We start from the raw sequence: 20290 nt of genomic DNA on the forward strand, positions 1-20290 counted from the left end.
TGAGAGATGCATACATCTTTATTGTACAAGTTACAAAAAAAATCTGTACACAATCTTCTCTTAAACTCATTAGCACGGTTTGCGTTGGAGGTTAGAGATGGAAAAAGGCAGATGCGTTGCTCCCTTTCGTCTCTCTAGCTGCTGTGGCCCTGCAGCGCCTCTGCCATGAACAGTTTTCCAAGGTTCTGCGAGGTGAACTCCTTAATGTTCTGACAGTAGTTGTTGATTTGTCCTTGTGAAGAAGCAGAAGGAAACAAATTAATTATATACGACAAGACCAAGTGATATCGATTATTCAACTGGAGTGACTATTTACACCCAGGAGTAAATAGCACAAGCCACACAGCAATGATCTGGAGAAGCCAGACAAACTGCAAGAAAATGAGTTTGATGTCAAGGACTTGGCGTATAGAACAGTGGTTCTCAATCCTGGTCCAGAGGGACCTGAGCACTGCACATTTTAACACTCTGGTGCTCTTCAGTAATTTTTTAGTTCAACAGAATGGTACAAAACTTGGTAAAGGTTTTGGCACTTGCTATGTGAACAGACACTCACAAACAAAAAAAAAATGATTAGAAAAGGACATGATTAGAAAAGGTTGAATGGTCTTGAAAAAAAAAAAAAAAAAATCATCTAATGGAACCGTTTGGTACTGCGCCCACACAAAATCTTAATGCAAGCTCATTTTTTCAGCCATCACCAACAACTTATTTAAATTTATGGCTGTTTTTCCCCTTACATTTTTAGAGTAAAACATGTTCTGCAAAATATATAATTTTATATAAAACTAAAAATAGTATATTGATATGGAAACCTGTTTCCACTATGAATAAAAAAAAAAAACTGTTACTGTGATTGATTAGCTCACAATTGACTTTCACAGAATTGTGAGATATAAACTCAGTTGAAAGTTAAAAGGCCAAATTTGAGGGGGAAGACTGATATGTTCTCAGAATTGCAAGTTATATCTCACACTTCTGACTTAACTCGCAATATAAAGTCAGAACTTGCAATTCTGAGTAAAAAAAAAAATCTGAATTGTGAGTTTGTCTTGCAATTCTAACTTTAGAACTTGCAATTGCGAGTTTATACCACGCAATTCTGAGAAAAAAAATTCTAAATTGCAAATTTATATTCGCAATTCTGACTTATAACTCACAACTGCAAGTTTATATCACGCAATTCCAAGAAAAAAAGTAAAAATTGCACGTTTTTCACAATTCTTATAACTCTCAATAGTCTACATAATGCAATTCTGACTTGCAATTTGAGAAAAAAGTGAATTGCAAATTTATATTCGAAATTTTGACTTATAACTCGTAATTGCAAATTTATATCACACAATTCTGACAAAAAAATTGCAAGTTTGTTTTCGCAATTCTGACATAACTCGCGATTGTAAGTTTATATCATGCAATTCTGAGAAAAAGTAAAAATCGCAAATTTATAGTCGAAATTTTGACTTATAACTCGCGATTGCAAATTTATATCACACAATTCTGACAAAAAAAGTAAAAATTGCAAGTTTATATTTGCAACTCGGACTTATAACATGCAACTGCAAGTTTATATCATGCAATTTTTTATAAAAAAAAAAAGTAAAAATTGCAAGTTTTTCCCAATTCTTATAAATCTCACTTGCAAGTCTATATAATGCAATTCTGACTTTAAAGTTAGAATTTGTCTTGCAATTCTGAGAAAAAAAGTAAAAACTGCAAGATTATATTCGCAATTCTGACTTATTACTCGCAATTGCAAATTTATATCTTGCAATTCTGAGGAAAAAAAATTGCAAGTTTATATCACAATTCTTACTTTATAACTCACAACTGCAAGTTTATATCTCGCAACTGCAAAGTCAGAGTTGTAAGAAAAAAATTTCAATTACCTTTCTTATTTTTTATTTAGTGAGAAAAATAGCATTCCATATATTTGTGCATCTTTCTTAACTATAAACTTAAACATCTATTGCTTTATTTCACTTGCAAAAATCTGCCAAGTATCATCTTTGAAAAGAGACCAAGGTTAAGTCTTTGCTTCAAAGCATTCAATATTTATGGGAATTTAAGGTGAAAATTTAAATGTTAGGTCTGTGCTTGAGCAGCAGCTAGCAGATAATAAAAAGATTATAATGACTAAATAACCAGTTTAGCAACTCAAATGCTAAAAAAAATTATTTTTGGTGACTAGACACCTGGTTCAGGTCATGGAGTCTCAAAAAATGAGCTTATGGTATAAATCAGGTGTATTAAGTAAGAAGGACATCCAAGGTTTTTGTATTTACACTATGTTTCTGCAAATTCTGTATTTAATTGGCTAACAGATGAGGCTGTTACAATTGCGATAATGCTATGTAATGGCCTTGGTGCATCAGTTGGAAGAGCTTGAAAATTGCAAACAAATCAATGTTTTGCACTGTATGCCACTGTGGAGTTAATGGAGTTTCATAGTTGCATAACTTCTAGATCATAATAATAATAATAATAATATTATTATTATACACACACATACATATACATACATACACATTATAAAAATACTGTTATATTCATTATTAATTAACTAATCAATGTTTTTGAAACAAATTTACCAAAAAGTTGCCCATGTTTTAACAATACTGACAGTGCAGGTTTTAAATTTAAATCAATAAATAATAAAAATCAATAAATATATTAATACAATTTTTACTCTTTTCCCAAAGTGTAAAATATTTTTCTAAAAACACAAAAATCTAAAGTACTGGCCCAATTGGGACAGCAGAGAAAATGAATGTTGTTGAGCGCTGACTACATTTAGAAATGGACAAAATTAAACTTAATTAAATAAGATTAATCATGTTGATGGGGGCAAAAAATATTGGCAACCTCAGTACTTAATCATCCTCTTCAGAGATGATGGTTGTCCGATACAAGGGGGCAAATCTAACTGCGACTCCATCGGGATAAGAACATGGTGTGAAGATTTAAGACCTGCAGTTATTCCCATTCCCATTTAAACTGATCCATTCATTGCTGAATTGATCGATTCATGGATCGATTCTTCTAGACAGAGGACTATAAATTCCCAACGGCCTGCAGAATCTGCTGGAAGAAAAAAGCTGTTTAACTGAGGGTGAACGGTGGCCGTTGACGCCGCCGGGTACCTGCGATGAGGAGCGTGTCCATGCGCGGAGGTGCCTGCGGAGGTTTGAACATCTTACTGATGTCTTCTTCCGGTAACGGGGGATCCCCGCGACTCTGCCGCTGGGTGTTTTCCTGCTGCCTCCTTTGGAGATACTAGAGGATGCAGAAAAGAACAGAAAATGAGCTAGAAACTAGAAACTTTTTCTGAAGGAACTTCGAGTGACCCAAGTAGCGTCAACAAAACAAAAGGTTTTCAAAGCCGGAAAAAGAACCAGATTGGATTGCAATTCCCAACAACAGCGCTGGTATAAAATGGCCACATTGTTGGCGAGTTCAGGGTGTCATTTGAAGAGCAAGTCAGATCGTCTCTAAGAATACAGATGCATTTCTGGGCATCAGGACACTTGGGGATCACTGCATGCTGTGACGCTGTGTACCAAAAGCTTTAGGGAAAAGTTATTCAAGCATGAGTTCAAGAGGGAGATGCGGGTGAAATGTTGTCTTATACCTTTTGGACCAATAAATTTCCTTCTTCAATTTGTGATTTCATTTAAGTATTACATTAAGTCCCAAACAAGTCTAGAAAAAAACCCTAAAAATAAGTATAAATAAAGAGAAATAAAGAGAAAAAAAAAATTAAAGAAACAAAAAAATTAAATACATAGAGAAATAAAAGAAAACAAAACTATTAAAAATGATGAAATTAGAAACATGGGAAATAAAATATAGAAATAAATAAAAAGAATGAAAAAACAAATATATGAAGAGAAACAAAGGCAGACTAAAAAAAGATAATTAACTAAATAAAATTAATATGTGGTGTAGAAAATTAAAAAGATAAAATAAATAGAGAAAAAAATAAGGGAAATGGGAACAAACGAGAAATAAAACATTTAAATTAATATAAAAATACACAAGATAATTACAGTGGAAAAAAATTAGAAATAAAGGATAGTTAAATACATTTAAGTAGTATAAAAAAAAAGAAAAAATGAAGGAAATAAAATAAATTAAAAATATACATGAATTACAAAAGAATAAAAAATGAGAATAAACAGGATAGTTAACTACATGAAATAGAAACAGGAACAAAATAAGAGAAATAAAATAACGAATATAAATAAAAAAGAAGAAAAGGAAGAAACAGAAATGGGAAAAAGAGAAATAAAATAAGTATTAAAAAGAAATATGAAAAAATATATACATGAATTACACAGGAACAAAACGAGTAAATAAACTGGATAGTTAACTACATTAAAGAGGTATAAATAAAAAGTTAAATACAAGAAATGGAAACAGGAACAAAAGAGAAATAAAATAAAATATGTATTAAAAACATATACATCAAGAATCAAAACAAAGGAACAAAAAAGAAGAATAAAAAGGAAGAAACAGAAATGGAAAAAAGAGAAAGAGAAAATTAAAAATAAAAGGAAATATAAAAAAAATTATACATGAAGAAGAATAGTTAACTACATTAAAAGAGGTACAAATAAAAAAGTTAAATACATTCAAGAAACAGAAACAGAAAAAATAAGAAAAGAAATAAAAGAAAAAGACATACATAAAGAATTACAGAGGAAAAAAATAACAAAAAACATTAAATAGAAATGGGGGAAGGAGAAAAAGAAACAAAAGAAGTAAAAAAAATTACAGAGGAAGAATTACAGAGGGAAAAAATTAAAGAGAATTAAAGGGGAGTAAAAAAGGAGAATAAAAAGGATGGTTTATTTATTTAAAAGGTATAAATAAAACATTAAATGCATACATGGGAACAAAAAAACATGAATTAAAAAATATATAAAAATTAAGAAAAATAATAAATTGGATATTAATAATAGAATAAAGAAATATAAAGCAAAACGTGAAATATGAGAAAAATAAATTGAAATAAAATATATAAAAATAATAAATATAATTAATACAATTATTAAACTAATAATAACTGGGAAATAAAAATAAATAAAAAGGAAATATAAAAATACACATGATAATTAAAGGGGGGTAAAAAAGGGAGAATAAAAAGGATAGTTAAGTACATTTAAAAGGTAAAGTTAAATCCAAATGGGAACAAAAAAACATAAAAAAATTTAAAGGAAGAAAAATAATAAATTAGATAATAGAATAAAGAATAAAGCAAAAAAAGTGAAATATGAGAAAAATAAATACAAATAAAATATATAAAAATAATAAAAAGATCATTAATAAAATCAGTAAACTAATAATAACTGAGAAATAAACAAAATAAGCCTGATATTAAAAAAAAAAAAAAAACACTGTGTGACTATATCCACACTGTTAACATGACATACCACTAGCTAGAGTGCAGACAATACAGCAGTGTTATTACTTCAATGCACACCTTAAGGCAGGTTGATCTGACATTTTTGAAACTGCAAACAGCACAGCTTGACAAGTTCTCCATTCGCCCCAGTTTTGTCAAGCTCGACCATTCAGGGTTTTTTTTTTTTTAAAGGTGCAGTAGATCACATTTTAATATATGGTATATTCACAGAAATATCATATCCTATTTGAATTGGTGCGACTTATGTCACCGTTGAGGATACCGGCCATTTTTGTTGAAATTAGGCATATGATTTAGGAATGCAAACTGCCAACACAGCGGCAATTCTCTTTGATATTAAATGGTGATTGATGCGGGTCATTTGGTTTATATGGTTCACCCGGGGAGCGGCGTGTGCGGGGCTGTGTGGAGGCGGAGACGGGAAGGATATGATCGATGACAACAGTAATTACGGCAGATTTCAGCGTGGTTGATATAGGAGCCGTTATGGCGACCCGATCGTGACCGAGTCGCTGGGGTCTGGCCTCATTTACGCCGCCGTTTGAGGGCACCCTTTAAATTTCTTTGAAAGCATCAACCATCTTGTCAAACAAGAAGCGCTAACGGTCTAATAAACACTGAAGTCTCAATGGAGAAACGTCTCTCTGATTGCAAAGTGTGTTTTGTTCTAGAAGAAAGCAATGGTTTTTAAAGTGCTAATGAGGCAAGAGCAACAGGCGAAAAGCAGAGAGAAAAAAATACAATATTTCACAAAAATAAAATCATTCACGCACCACGAAGCCATTTCAAAACCACGACCCAAAAGATAGAAAATTAAGGAAATGGTCTCAGATGCTCTTTTCTATCCAATGAAAGTGAATAAGGATGGAAAAACTGATTTTTTTTTTTTGAAAAGAAAGTGCTTTTCCGCACTTCAACATTTCAAAAAAATGAAAAAAACTTAGTATTTTCATTTTAGTGTTCAGTATATACTAATATATTTTTTGTATTTAATTAATATTAATAAATATTTTTTTTTTCATGTATAAATTTAATTTTAGTATTTCATGTGCTTTTTATTTTTTATTAATCTTTTTTTTTTAAACATTTCGATTTCGATTTATTCTTTCAATCAATTTAATAGTATTTTGTGTCATTTAGCTGTCAAGGAAACATTTATGATGCTCTCCAGCTACAAAAAAGCACTATAAAATGTTTATAGATTTTTTAGCAGTGTTCTTTTAGTATTATCTATATAATATAATATTCATCAATATTTGTAATTAGGTTGTATTTTTAATATTTTTAGATTTAATTTGAGTTAAGTTTTAGTAATGTTGCTGTGCTTTTGTAATTTTTTTTTTTTACTTTTAGATGTATTTTTATTTCAGTTATATTTTTAGTAATTCAGCTTAAACTTATTTAATTAATTGTCACGCTATGAAAATTACCCAAAAAAAGCATAAAAGCACCATTAAATAAACTTGTGTTTCTTGAGTATATGGTTTTAATTGGTCATTTTATAGCAGTGTTATTTCAGTATTAAGTATGTACTATTATTGTATTTTTAAATATTTTAATCAATTTTATTAATTTTTTTAATATATTTCTATTTAGCTTAATTTTTTTTATTTCATTTTTTAAAGCATTTTATTTCTTTTAACTGTCAAGGCTATATTTCTGATACCTTCCAGCAACAAAAATGATAAAAGCACAATAAAATCTTAAGAAACTCAAAACAATCTTTTTTTACACTTACTCAGCCTAAACTTAATTGAATTGTCAAGGCAACATTTCTGATGCAGTCAAACTTCAAAAATTACAAAAAAAGAACAAAAGCACCATTAAAGAATCTCATGGTTTTAATTGATCATTTTATAGAAGTGTATTTTACAACATTTAAATCATACTATTATGGTATTTATTATTATTTGTAATTAGCTTGTATTTGTAATTTCATGTAAAGTTTCAATGTTTTTGCTGTGCTTTTGTCATTTTTACTTTTATCTTTATATATTTAACTGTATTTTTATTTCGGTTATATTTAGTCATTTTAGCACTTCAGCTTAAACTATTATATTTAAAATACATTAAATATTAATTATATATATTTTTACATATTTATCAACATTTACATAATATTAGTGTATTAATAATTTAACTTTTATTTTTATATTCTCAGGTCTCATTTTAGCTTAAATTTTGTTCTTTGGTCATTTTTACTAGCTCTATTTAGCTCAATTGTATTTTTTAGTAATTTTAGCACTTTTTACCACAAGTAAAAAAGTACAAGTACAAGTCATAATGTTTCGTCAGTATATGGTTTTAATTATTTTAGATTATTATTTAATTAATTTAGTTATTTTAGAAAGATTAATAACTACAATAGTTTATATTTAAAGTATATTATTATAATATTTATCTGTATTTCTATATTTTCAGATTTCATTTTAGTCTAAGTTTTAGTAAACCTGCTGTGCTTTTGTCATCTTTACTTTTTACATTTTTTTCATATATGTGACCCTGGACCACAAAACCAGTCATAAGGTTAAATTTGACAAAACTGAGATTTATGCATCATATGAAAGCTCAATAAATAAGCTTTCTATTGATGTATGGTTTGTTAGGATAGGACAATATTTGGCCGAGATACATCTATTTGAAATCAGAAATCTGAGGGTGCAAAAAAATCAAAAAGACTGAGAAAATCACCTTTAAAGTTGTCCAAATTAGGTTCTTAACAATGCATATTACAAATCAAAAATTACATTTTGATATGTTTACAGTAGGAATTTTACAAAACATCTTCATGGAACATGAACTTTACTTAATTTCTTAATGATTTTTGGCATAAAAGAAAAATCAAAAATTTTGACCCATGCAATGTATTTTTGGCTATTGCTACAAATATACCCCAGCGACTTAAGACTGGTTTTGTGGTCCAGGGTCACATATATATATTTCTAATTTAGCTGTATTTTTATTTCAGTTATTTTTTGTCATTTGTTGATGCCCACTTCACCTTTAAATTCTTACATTTTGGTCCATTCCTATTGCAAAGCCATCAAATTGGCTTAAAAAGACTTGAAAATATAATGCACAATTGATACAGACCATTTTTCTCTAAAAATTTTTTTTAGCTTAACAGCCTCATTCAGTTTCATATGGAAAACAGTGGCTTGGACATTTTGTAAAATATCTCCTTTTGGATTAGAAGAAAAAAAATAAAGTCAAACGGATGCGTCGTTTAGTTTGAACTATTACTTTACAGGCTTTTGTATTTTATCCAGGCACTTCCTACTAATGAATATTTTCCACTGAGCTAGTTTCTCTTTAATTAACATCTGTAGGCTCATTTCGCTGCTGAAGACCATCACTGATTTTTCTATTTTTCTTACTATAGCCAAAGCTTTTCTGTCTGGGAGGAGCAAGCTCTCCAGGGTAGAGAACAAGAGGAGAAACACACTTTGACAAACGCGCAAGCGCTCCAGCCGTTTCTGTCATATTCATAGCGTGACAACATGTTATCATGGAGCGTCTTGAAAAATAGGGTTCTGCGTTATCTGATTTCAAGGGTGGCCTCTCTTCAAATGATCCCGCTGTACTTACATAAGGTCAGATATAGCACAACTCCTTACAAAATGAAGCCAGAAGCGTCCTATACTATTTCACGCTGCTCTTTCCGTGTTCAGGTGGTGCTCAGAACTCATGTTTACAAAATGCCTGCGACGCAAAAACCTGAAAATGTCAAGGGCGTTTTGGCTGATTTGTCAGCCTGGCGAAATGGAGAAAATTATGAATCTTAAGCCGGTAAGGATTGTAAATTAGATGGCCCTCCTGAACCCTAAATAACAATCTATTGACTGGTTTTATCTCAGGCAGAGAGCGAGGTCAGCCATTTGTGGTATGGGTCAGTCCTAGTATGCAGCACATTTTCATGTCCCCACTGGATAAAACATTTAATTCACAATGTCAAAGATGGAAATCACATAAGTTTATTGCAATATAACAATTACTTTAACAAAAAGGTGACTGAGGAATTTCACAACTTAAGTTTGACCGCATGTCATTTGTCACATCCCCAGGCGCTGCACTTATTAACATGAAAAAACTGGTAAATTATTAAGAAATACTCCTGGTGTTTCAAACTAAATAAAACAGTGTTTTAATTGATTCATTTAATGCAGTGTTACTTTTGTACTGTCCATATACTTATAGCATTTATTAATATTTTGAGTCAGCTTTTTTATATTTTTATTTTTATTTAAGTTTTAGTAATTATGCTATATGCATTTGCCTTTTATAATTTTAGCACGTTAGTGTGTATAAAACGTATTCCGCTTCAGTTCGTTGTTGAGGCAGCATTTGTAATTAAGATTTTTAAGTCTACATTTGTCATGTATTTATATTTTATTGCAAGTTTATTTACTTTAGGTTTTAGTAATTATGTAATTATTTTTTCCCAGTTTTTCTACTTAGATTTGTGTTTTATTTTAGTTTTTAGTCTTTTTAATATATAAAAATGTATTCTGTTTCAGTTTGTTGAGGCAACCTTTATAACTTAAGATTTTTAAGTCTGCATTTTTCATGTATTCATAGTTTAATTCAGGTTCATTTATTTTCATTTAAGTTTTAGTAATTATGCTAAATGCATTTTTTCACCCCACTTTTTTCAGATTTTTGTATTTCGGGTTTATTTATCACCATCAATGTTTCCATTTAAATGTATGTACTTCAGTTTTATTTTTAGTCATTTTAGTATGTATAAAACATCTTCTGTTTCAGCTAGTTGCTGAGGAAACATTTGTCATTTAAGTCTACATTTTTCATGCATTCATATTTTATTTCAGATTTATTTGTTTTAATTTAAGTTTTAGTAATTATGCTATATGCATTTGTCATTTTTACCAATATTTCTATTTAGAATTTATTCCTTTTATTTCAGTGTTATTTTTAGTCAATTTTGGCATGTATTAAAACTTCTGTGTTAACATTTGTACTTTTTAAGATTTAAGTCTACATTTCTCATGTATTTTATTTTTTATTTCTGGTTTATTTACTTTTATAAGTTTTAGTAAGTATGCTATATGCATTTTGTTATTTTTCCCAGTATTTCTATTTAGATTTAATTTGTTTCATTTATTTATTTTTGAAATAAAATTTTTATTTTTTAATTTAAGCTTTTTGGGCTTTCCTGCATCCTTAATATCACATTCTACCCTGTTTTATTTTATTTACATTTCCTTTAAACTACCAAAGCCAATTTAAATGACAACATCCTTTAGAAAGTGACCATTTTAGAGGTAGACAACTATTACGATTTACTTATGCTCGTGAATTGTATACACATTCATCACCACTAATGAAGTTTACACATCTGAGCTAAACCAAGCTAGGTCTTAAATTACTGCATAACATGTAGGCTTCATCTAGCACTAGGTCTTTTCTCACTCTCTGTTGGTTTTACTTTCAAAGCTAATGATTATAAAAAGCAGATTTCAAACACTCAATGCATTTACATCTGTCTCTAGTTCCTTCAAGACTACATGTGCATCCAATCAACCTTCTTCTAAACCTGTGCTCTTATTCTCAGGTATGTAATTAGACATTTCAGGCACTCTAAACAACAACTCGGGCTGAAAAGGCACTGCTTTAAAAAGCCAATTCAAGAGAGAGTGACTGCGCATCAGATCAGAAGAAACAAGACGAGAGAAAGCAAATGTACCTGCTGCTTCTGCTGCTGTTGTTTGGTGAGGTTGCGGCAGTATGTATTAAACTTGACGATTTCTTGGCTCATGTCGTCCACACGGTCCATCAGCAGCTGAAGGCTCTTTTCCAGGTGGTTACTATGGAAACAGATTGACAGATAGTTCAGTCAAACAAAGTTTGCGTAATAAACGGCTGACTGCACATCAAAGTGTAATTGCTCCACAGTGATCTTCTACTCAATTAAAAACCCAAGATGACAGAAGCATGATGTGCCCGATAAGGACGACGATCTGCACTGAATTTACATGGATGAGGGAGACGTCTAATTGTAGCATGTGCGGATTTACGAGGGGCCACCAAATATCTCAAACCTTCAACAAACACGTCGGCTCCGTTCCAAAACCTATTAAGCTGCCTGTGTAGGGTGTGCCAACACAGAATCTCTTCCAAGTGCTACATATGTTGCTTTTGGAAAAATTCTAAACAATTGCATGAATATGCATAATGCATTTCCTAGCTGTTAAACCACCTACCTTGAGTCAAGTCTGCCAAGATTTCTATGTGAAAAACGCTATTTGTATGTTACACAAACATTGCTGCCTATGTAGGTGCAATTTCAGCAAGAACGCCGTCTACGTAGGCAGTAGACTGCAAGGTGGCTCACCAGAGCCATTTTACCTCATACTGTAATTCCCCGAAAGCTAGGTGAATTGCTTTATTAATCAAGATTAGGTTTCCGAAAACAGTCATTTCCATTTTTATCTGCGGATAACGTGCAATCACAGAGCCCTTCCGAGAATATTCTGGGGAAATGACACCAGCCACTAAAAACACTTTGAAGATAGTGGCACGCTGGTGAAAATTGGGTTTCAAATGATGCACTGTAAAAATGAATGCAATTTTAATGGTAAAAAGAATGCAAAAATGCTATGGTGACTGGTCAACGCCAAGTTTCCTTACTATATGTGGTGAACAATCTAACTGCAATAGATCTAATAAGACATTCCATATCATTTTTCAGTGAAATACTGTTAAATATAGTTCTTGGATGTAAAAAAGAACAAGCTGTCTTATATAGGGCCACATCTAAATGTCACATCTCTTTATGCGATCTTTACGGGTTGTGTGTAAAGCACGCACAGGTTCTGGAAAATCACTGTGAATGAACCAAATCAAACAATTCTGGAACAAATCATGGGATGTATTCTCTGTGCATTTTCCAGAATCGCTGTGTGAAAGAGGCTAGAGTTGACATGCCACTAGTCTCTTAAATTAATTATGTTCGGAAGCCTGTGCAATGATGTTGTTTCCTGACATCCATTGACTGAACAGCGTTTTCTCGACTTGTTTCAGTGTTGTTGCTCAGCAATGGCATGGACACGATGTTGTCAGGGGGTTTGGCAAAAGGAGGGTGGGATGGTGGTTGGCGCTCGGGGTGGTGACTGAGCAGATAGGACGTCACAGCGGCTCATGAAAAGGCACAGCTACTTTATGCAGGCTGTGTGCATTTTACTGTAGATTGACTGTTCTGAAACTTATATGGTAGTTACATTGCCCCTAGACCTCAGTTATAATGAAAAAAGCCAGACATTTTCAGTTTTGACAATATGAGACCTTTAAAACAGAAAAAATAAAATGGAAATATCAGAATGAAGAAAAGTTAAAGAAAAAGAGACAGAAAAAAGTATTAAAAAAAAAAAAGAATTTGGAAAAAAATACAATGAAATTTGTTGGGGGTGATTATTGTGTTTCGATTTTTTTTTCATGATTTTTTTTTTATTGAAAAATAAAATGAAAAATAAAATTGAAAAATAAAATAAAATGAGTGCTCATAGTGTCATAGTATGACACTATGAGTCCTTTAAAGGGGTCATCGGGTGCAAAACTAACTTTTCCATGTTGTTTGAACATTAATGTGTGTTGGTAGTTTGTGTACACAACCACCCTACAATGATAAAAAATCCACCAAGTGGTATTTTTTTTAATCTTTAAAAGTAATATCCCCTTAGCTTCTTGTCGTTGTGACGAAACACATTTGATTGACATTAGCATTTTACCTTAGACTCGCCCTCACCGAGCTGAAACAGTCCGAATACGATCCTCACTGTGTGACTCAGGTGCAGAGGAAGACTCTAATTGAGCGATTGAGGTGTTCTATTGTTGGATGTAATCATGAACATAACAGTAGTCATTTATTCTTGACATCTGAGCCGCTGAAGACGCAGAGGATAACGTTATTTTCGTTTTTAAATGGAAAGCGCCAATCCCGATGTACATATGCATCTATCTTCGTGCGAATCGTTCCTGATGCGGCTTCACCCACAGCAGAAGTGAATATAAGGGTTTTTTTATGCATCTTTGCAAATGGCCTTTCTTAATAATGTGCTTGTTGGCAAGTTTCGCCGATAAACACAGCTAAATGAAGCTAAACGCAGCTAAATGTGGCTAAAGTAAACATAATCCCAGAGAGGGGCGGGGCAAGCAGGGCTTGTTGGCATTTAAAGGGGCCATGTCTTAAAACGAGCTGAAATTTTGCTGAGCTGATTTTGACAAGGAAAAAGGGGTTTTTTTTTTTCACTACTATTGAGAATTTTTAACCAAAGTATATTAGAGACTTTTCATTAAGACCCTAAAGAATCATATGAACTTGTGGAAAATGGGTATCCGATGACCCCTTTAATATTAGTATTTACACCAGCTCTAATGCCTTTCCAAACCTTTCTTTTATAAAACATTCATTGTGTGAGTAAAAGACCACAATTTAAACCATTAAATCACTGATTGCCCCTCTAGCGAGCCATTATCCATTGTGACCAAATCATCTCAATCATTCAGAGGGAGCTGGATCAGCCAATTCAATGAAAAGACCCAACAAACAAGCGATGTTTGGTTCACAAATCAGAAAGAACTACTCCATTCATTAAATAAAAGAGTTTGATTTAATTGTAAACGATCGTATGTTTTCAGACGACATAGAATCTAATGCACGAGTCATATATAGAGCACTTTCGCACTCTTCAGCCTGCATTTCATCGTAATTGCATGGGGGAACAAAAGTGACCGGAAGAGTCTTCTTGCATTTCGCGGGAAAAAGCAGCACTTGAAGGGCAAGCAAATGAGGACAATTTTGATTTCTTTAACATTCATCATTACATGCTTTCAAGTCTCTGTGTTTTTGGAGTGACACATCTGCTCTATAGACCTATTGGTATTTGCAAAGAAAGGAAAGGGCATCTCTGTACACAGGAAGACCGAAATTACATGCTGAATACATTATCATTATCTGCGTGCTGATGGGAAGGCTGAATGATTTCACCAGCAGGGCCTATTAAACACACTAACTCCTGGGATGTTCTGAATTACAAATGAAAGACTTACTCAAAATGGCAAAGATTGTGCCGACTCATAAAGCATTAACTATAAAGACCAAAACACCTGCTCACATCCCAAGTATTTAGTCTATCAATTAGTCTGATTCGGAAGAGGGGCCCGAACAGCTGTGGCTGCTGGGGGAGCATAAACAGTCAGAAAAATGACATTTCCAGTTCCTACGTTCATTAAAGAGGACGAATCAGAGAGAGAAAAAGTGACATTTCTTGCTCTTTTGAAATAAAAGAGATCAATGTACAATGTAGATCAGAGCTGGGTAATATAGCTAAAAAAAATCTTGATGTTTTCCAACCTTTTGATGCAATTCTATATATATCGTGCTATTCATCTCTGAAATGGCTTGAAAGAGTGATTTCTTTTCAATCAGGGGAACCAAACAGCCATTGTAGCCTCAATATGTCTGATACACAAACTAAACTGCTTTTAATATCTAGTTTAAAAATAATCAAAAGCATGTTTTTTACACCATTTTCACTACGTGTACAAGAAAACACTTCTGTACAAAAGTTTGGGGTCTTTTTTTAATGTCGTAAAATGCATTAAAATTATTATAACTTTTCTATTTTTATAGATTTTAAAACGTAATTTATGCCTGTAAAGCAAACCTGAATTTTCAGCATCATTACTCAAAAGTTTACAGAAAAAGTTTACTTGTTTGTCCTGAACAGGTAAACTGCCTGCTGTTCTTTACAAAAGTCCTTCAGGTCCCACAAATTCTTAAGTTTTTTCCAGCATTTTTGAGTATTTGAACCACTCAACAATGACTGTATGATTTTGAGATCCATCTTTTCACACTGAGAACAACTAAGCGGCTCATATGCAACTATTACAGAAGGTTCAAACACTCACTGATTCTTCAGAAGGAAACACAATGCATTAAGAGCCAGGGGTGAAACATTTTTGAACTTTCAAACCATGGTAAATTTAACTAATTTTGCCTTCTGAGAAACATGTAACCATCTTCTATGATTCTGAAGGGCAGTACTATTTGGGAAAAAAAAAAGTGATATGTCAAATAAGAAAAATCTACACATGCTCATTCCATTCAAAAGTTTTCACTCCCTGCTCTTAATGCATTGTTCTTCCTTCTGGAGAATAAGTGAGGGTTTAACCCTTCTGTAATAGTTGCATTTGAGTCCCTCAGTTGTCCTCAGTGTGAAAAGATGGATCTCAAAATCATTTTTGGAAAGGTCATCATTATTGGAAAGGGTTTAAATACACAAAAATGCCGAAAAACCAAAGAATTTGTGGGACCTGAATTATTTTTCTTAAGAACAGTGGGCAGTTTAACTGTTCAGGACAAACAAGGGACTCATGAAAAACTATCACTAAAGAAAAAAAAAAAAAAACAGCTGTGGATCATTCAGGTAACGACATAGTGTTAAGAATGTAAAAGTGTATGTAAACTTATAAATTCAACTATTATTTTCTCTTGTGGAGTATGTGTAAACATTATGTGAAATATCTTATTCAGGTCAGAACGAAATAAAAAACAACATGCATTTTGTATGATCCCTCTTATTTTGGTAATATGATTAACATTTTGCATATTCTGCAAGGTAAAGTTTTGACTTGAAGTGTATATATTTGATAAAGAAAAACATTTATCTGAAATAAAACTTTTCAATTAAATGCATCCTTGTAAAGGAAAAAATAAACCATTTTAAGTGATGATCTAATTAAAATCCCAAAATAGTTAAATTAAAAAAGACTGACAGTGTGAACCAGTTCAGAAAACTCAAATCAAACAAATCTTCAGAGTTTCAGAATGAAGTCGCAACCACTAATTAACAGCCATATTTGCATATCAATGGCCATTCAGTTTTCAACAACCGAATAGAGAGTTTACTTATTTTTAGGGGTGGGCATAGATTAATTTTTTTAATCTAGATTAATCTAGATTAAATTGTCGAATTAATCTAGATTAATCTAGATTAAAATGGCTAATTTGAATTCTGCTGAAGGCATTCAGAATATGTATGCTACCCAAATAATGACTTAAAGTCTTTGAGAATGGATCATAAAGCTCATAAAGCTGTTCTATGATAATTTGTTGATGAAAATAAATTATGTTCAATTAGATGTACTTGTGTTTACTAACTAACTAACAATGAAATTATTTTTTCTACCTATTAGATTGTGTTTTTTTAACGTCAACACCTACCGAACCCATTACATGTTACACGGTACTTTTATTTTGACAGGTTTGCCATGAAGTTTCTGTGTCATACAGTATGATATGATGATAGTTTTGAAACGGTAAAAGTGACACTCACAGCAGTTTGGGAGATTGAGTTTATCTGTTCATGTGAGATGAAAATGCCAAAAATTACCGGGAGCGTCACGTGTGTTTCAGTATGCGTGTAGTAAAAGCTCGTCTCCGCGATACATACAGCTAGGCAAACGGAACATATCGGATTCATATTAAAACGGTCTTTTTGCATTTCAGTTTTCACATACACTAGTCCATATCGCGATTTGAATTAAGTGACTGACCAACATTTGATTTATGAATCCAAAAAACGACGAATTTACGTGGCATTTCGCTATAGTAGATCCGGTTTTTATGAATGGAGGACGACGCGATCCCGTCTGTGTTTTGGCGGAGGAGATTTAAACGCGGCGACCATATTCTATAGTCTTTGGTATACATCCGCGTTAAACTATCAAGGTGAAAGTCACCATAGCTTGCGTAGTTCAGACCCAGCTCCCAACCCAGATTTGAGAATAGATTAACGGCGATATATTTTTTATCGCGCGATAAGAGTTTCACGTTAACGCAGCACGTTAACGCCGATAACGGCCCACCACTACTTATTTTCCAATGCAAAAATGTTAGTCTGGCACAACAAGTATTATTTACTATCATAACAGGTATAATTTACCTGTTTTAGGCAAAACAGCCTGAGCCAAAGTGTGGGTGAAAAATGCTCACGCAAAACTAGATTTTTAGCACAAGAAACCCTGGACTTCAGAGAAAATATAAAATAAAACAATGTAGAATATGACTGTTATAGACTGTAATGTTTCCTCTAAATTCAACACTTATTATAATGTCCTTTAAGCTACTGGTCATATCATTTAAAATAATAAAAGATATAAAGAAATAAAATGAAAAGAGAATTCATTCTGAACATAATGAGGCTCATTTCTGGGAACCGCTCTCCTGGAAACAGAGTCGGCTCAATCTGTAATAAAACTCCGTTGAATCTAACTGGATTAGGCAAATTAATTTAGAAGAGAAGGCGATTTGCAAAAGAATAAAATGTCTGGCTCCGGCAAGAAGCATTAACGATGGACCCCCCGAAAATTTAATTTTAGGTCAGCGCGCCTCTCAACCGTTATCTGAGAAAAATTATGTTAAACGCAAATAAATTGCAACTAATCATATAATTAGGCACAATAAATAACCTTTTAAAATGTTGTTTTTGACATCCAGTCAAACTCTTTTCAATTCAGCTGTCGCTTGCTTAATACAATTGCACAATATTAAATGTAAAACCAATTAAGATACAGCTTTTGGTTGTACTGGCAAATAATGATGTACTAGAAGCAAAAGACGCATTGAAATCTGAGGTGTGATGTTTGTATTTGCATTTGCCTGAAAGCAAATGATTTCGGATGTTGTAATTGCTGGAATAAAAATCACATTTGCCGCATTTCTCTGCTCCCAGAAGGCTGGTTTTATAACAGTTTGGTTCAGGCAAGACCTATTTCGAGTGTCAAGATTAAACTGTGCCGTCAGGGCTTGTCAGCGTGTATTGCATTTCCTCGGTCAACGTCCTGGGCGAAACGGAGCCGTGGCAGAGAGGCTTAAAAGACACGGATTGACGAGATGAATCAGCAAATGACAAATCTTTTTTCCAAAATGGAAACGTTGAACATAGAGGTCAGGGCAGCGGTGAGACTGACCTGCTTGACAGATTGAGCAGCTCGTGCTTGTCAGCCACCGTACTCTTCCCTTGCAGATCCAGCAGGAGCACATTTATGAGATGAGAGTTCTTGATGACAATGGGGACTTCCTCAAACATGTGCTCGAAGCCAATGCAAGCCTTCTTCAGCCTGAGAAAAACAAAGAAACTCAGAGTTACGAAAAGCAGTCTGTATCAATTTTATTAAGAAAAACTTTTTATTTGGTAACCAATATGCAGTATTATTAAAAATAAACAGCTACTTTATTCAGCAAATATGCATTTAATTGATCAAAAACAGACTTCTGTAATTTTACGAAAGATTTTATATAAATGCTGTTCTTTTGAACTTAATTGAAGAATTAATCAGAGAAACCTGAAAATTCAGCAATTAGAAACATTTCTGAGGGATCGTGTGACACTAAAGACTGGAATAATGATGCTGAAAATGCAGCTTTGATCACATAAATAAATTACATTTTAAAAGTTGTTTTAAAATTGTAATAAGATTTTTACTGTGTTATTGATCAAATAAATGCAACCTTAGTGAGCATAAAAGACTTCTGAAATAAATATATACATTTATAATTATTCTTTTATAACTAATAACTTTTTAATTATTAGGGGAAATAAATAATGTATAGTTTGTGACCTTAATACCAATTTCCTTCTTGGTAATCGAATGAATGAATGAAAGAATGTATGTGTGTGTGTGTGTGTGTGTGTGTGTGTGTGTGTGTGTGTGTGTGTGTGTGTGTGTGTGTGTGTGTAAAAGCACGTCTGCAGGTTCTTCCTACAAAATACAACTTATCAGTGTGGTTTCCCACCATCCATTCACCCCTCTGCATACTGCACGCCCCCCCTCAACACCTGGAGTCAGTAGCCCATATCATGAACAGTTGCTCATCACTTAAAGGACTATATATTGCCAGACATGACAGACTTGTGGACCTCATTGCTGCTCAGGTATCCTGTGTGGGTGATGAGCAGATCTTTAAACACACTACTGTACAGTCTGAATGGTTTAACTCACCTGCAAACACTTTTTTAGGAATTGCTAATACACCTGATATTGTTAAAATCTCTCAGAATGGAAAAAAAGTTACACTATTTGAAGTTTCATGTGCATTTGACTTGTTTATGGAGGACTCCTACTGCTCTAAGATTCTAAAATATCAGTCATTGGTCTCGATCATTGAGAACTTTGGGTACAAATGCCATCTTATTGTGCTGGTGTTTGGTAGTCTAGGTCATGTACATAGGCTGGCGATTCGTGGACTTTGCATTGGGGGGATTTCTAAAACAAGGGCCAAACAGTTGGCAAAGTACTGTTCAATCTCAGCAACTATAGGAAGCATGTTTGTTTGGAAGAGGCGATGTTTCCTGTACCCTTAGAACAGGTTTAATCCATAACAATGTGCTGATCTGTTTTAATCTGTTGGATTATTTAAAAAATTTGATTCCTAATGAAATTTGACTTGTAATGTGTGATCAAATAAAGTATATAAAATGTGTGTGTGTGTGTGTGTGTGTGTGTGTGTGTGTGTGTGTGTGTGTGTGTGTGTGTGTGTGTGTGTGTGTGTGTGTGCAGGGACCGAAATTAAGTTTTTGACACACCAGCCAAGTTGGCCGGTGGATTAAAAAATCCACCGGCCAAGCTTATTTTTTACCTGCCAAAATTCTGAACGATTTAACACAGATATATCCAAAGCACGTTATTCTGTATATTATATGTGCTCCGGACAGAGAGGAGTGACAATTAAAACATAAATAAGAAAAACAACTTTTTGGTCATTTTAGATTTTTTATTATAACTTGGAAATGTTTTTAACGAACTATCTGATCTAGTCAGACTACTTGTTTTCTTTGTCCA

At 32.8% G+C, this 20290-nt stretch overlaps 1 protein-coding gene across 1 annotated transcript in view; it reads right to left on the reverse strand.

The window, feature by feature from the left end:
- Positions 1-20290, reverse strand: part of LOC141342818 (eukaryotic translation initiation factor 3 subunit H-A) — a 97527-nt gene continuing 77237 nt past the window's right edge. The window contains exons 5-8 of the mRNA XM_073847373.1: positions 18419-18568; positions 11133-11253; positions 3144-3276; positions 1-232 (exon numbers count right to left, since the gene is read on the reverse strand). Coding sequence (XP_073703474.1) covers positions 135-232; positions 3144-3276; positions 11133-11253; positions 18419-18568 — 502 coding nt within the window. The 3' untranslated portion in view covers positions 1-134. The remainder of the gene's footprint in view (positions 233-3143; positions 3277-11132; positions 11254-18418; positions 18569-20290) is intronic.

Source organism: Garra rufa, chromosome 9, assembly GCF_049309525.1.
Source record: "Garra rufa chromosome 9, GarRuf1.0, whole genome shotgun sequence".
NCBI classification, from domain to species: domain Eukaryota; kingdom Metazoa; phylum Chordata; class Actinopteri; order Cypriniformes; family Cyprinidae; genus Garra; species Garra rufa.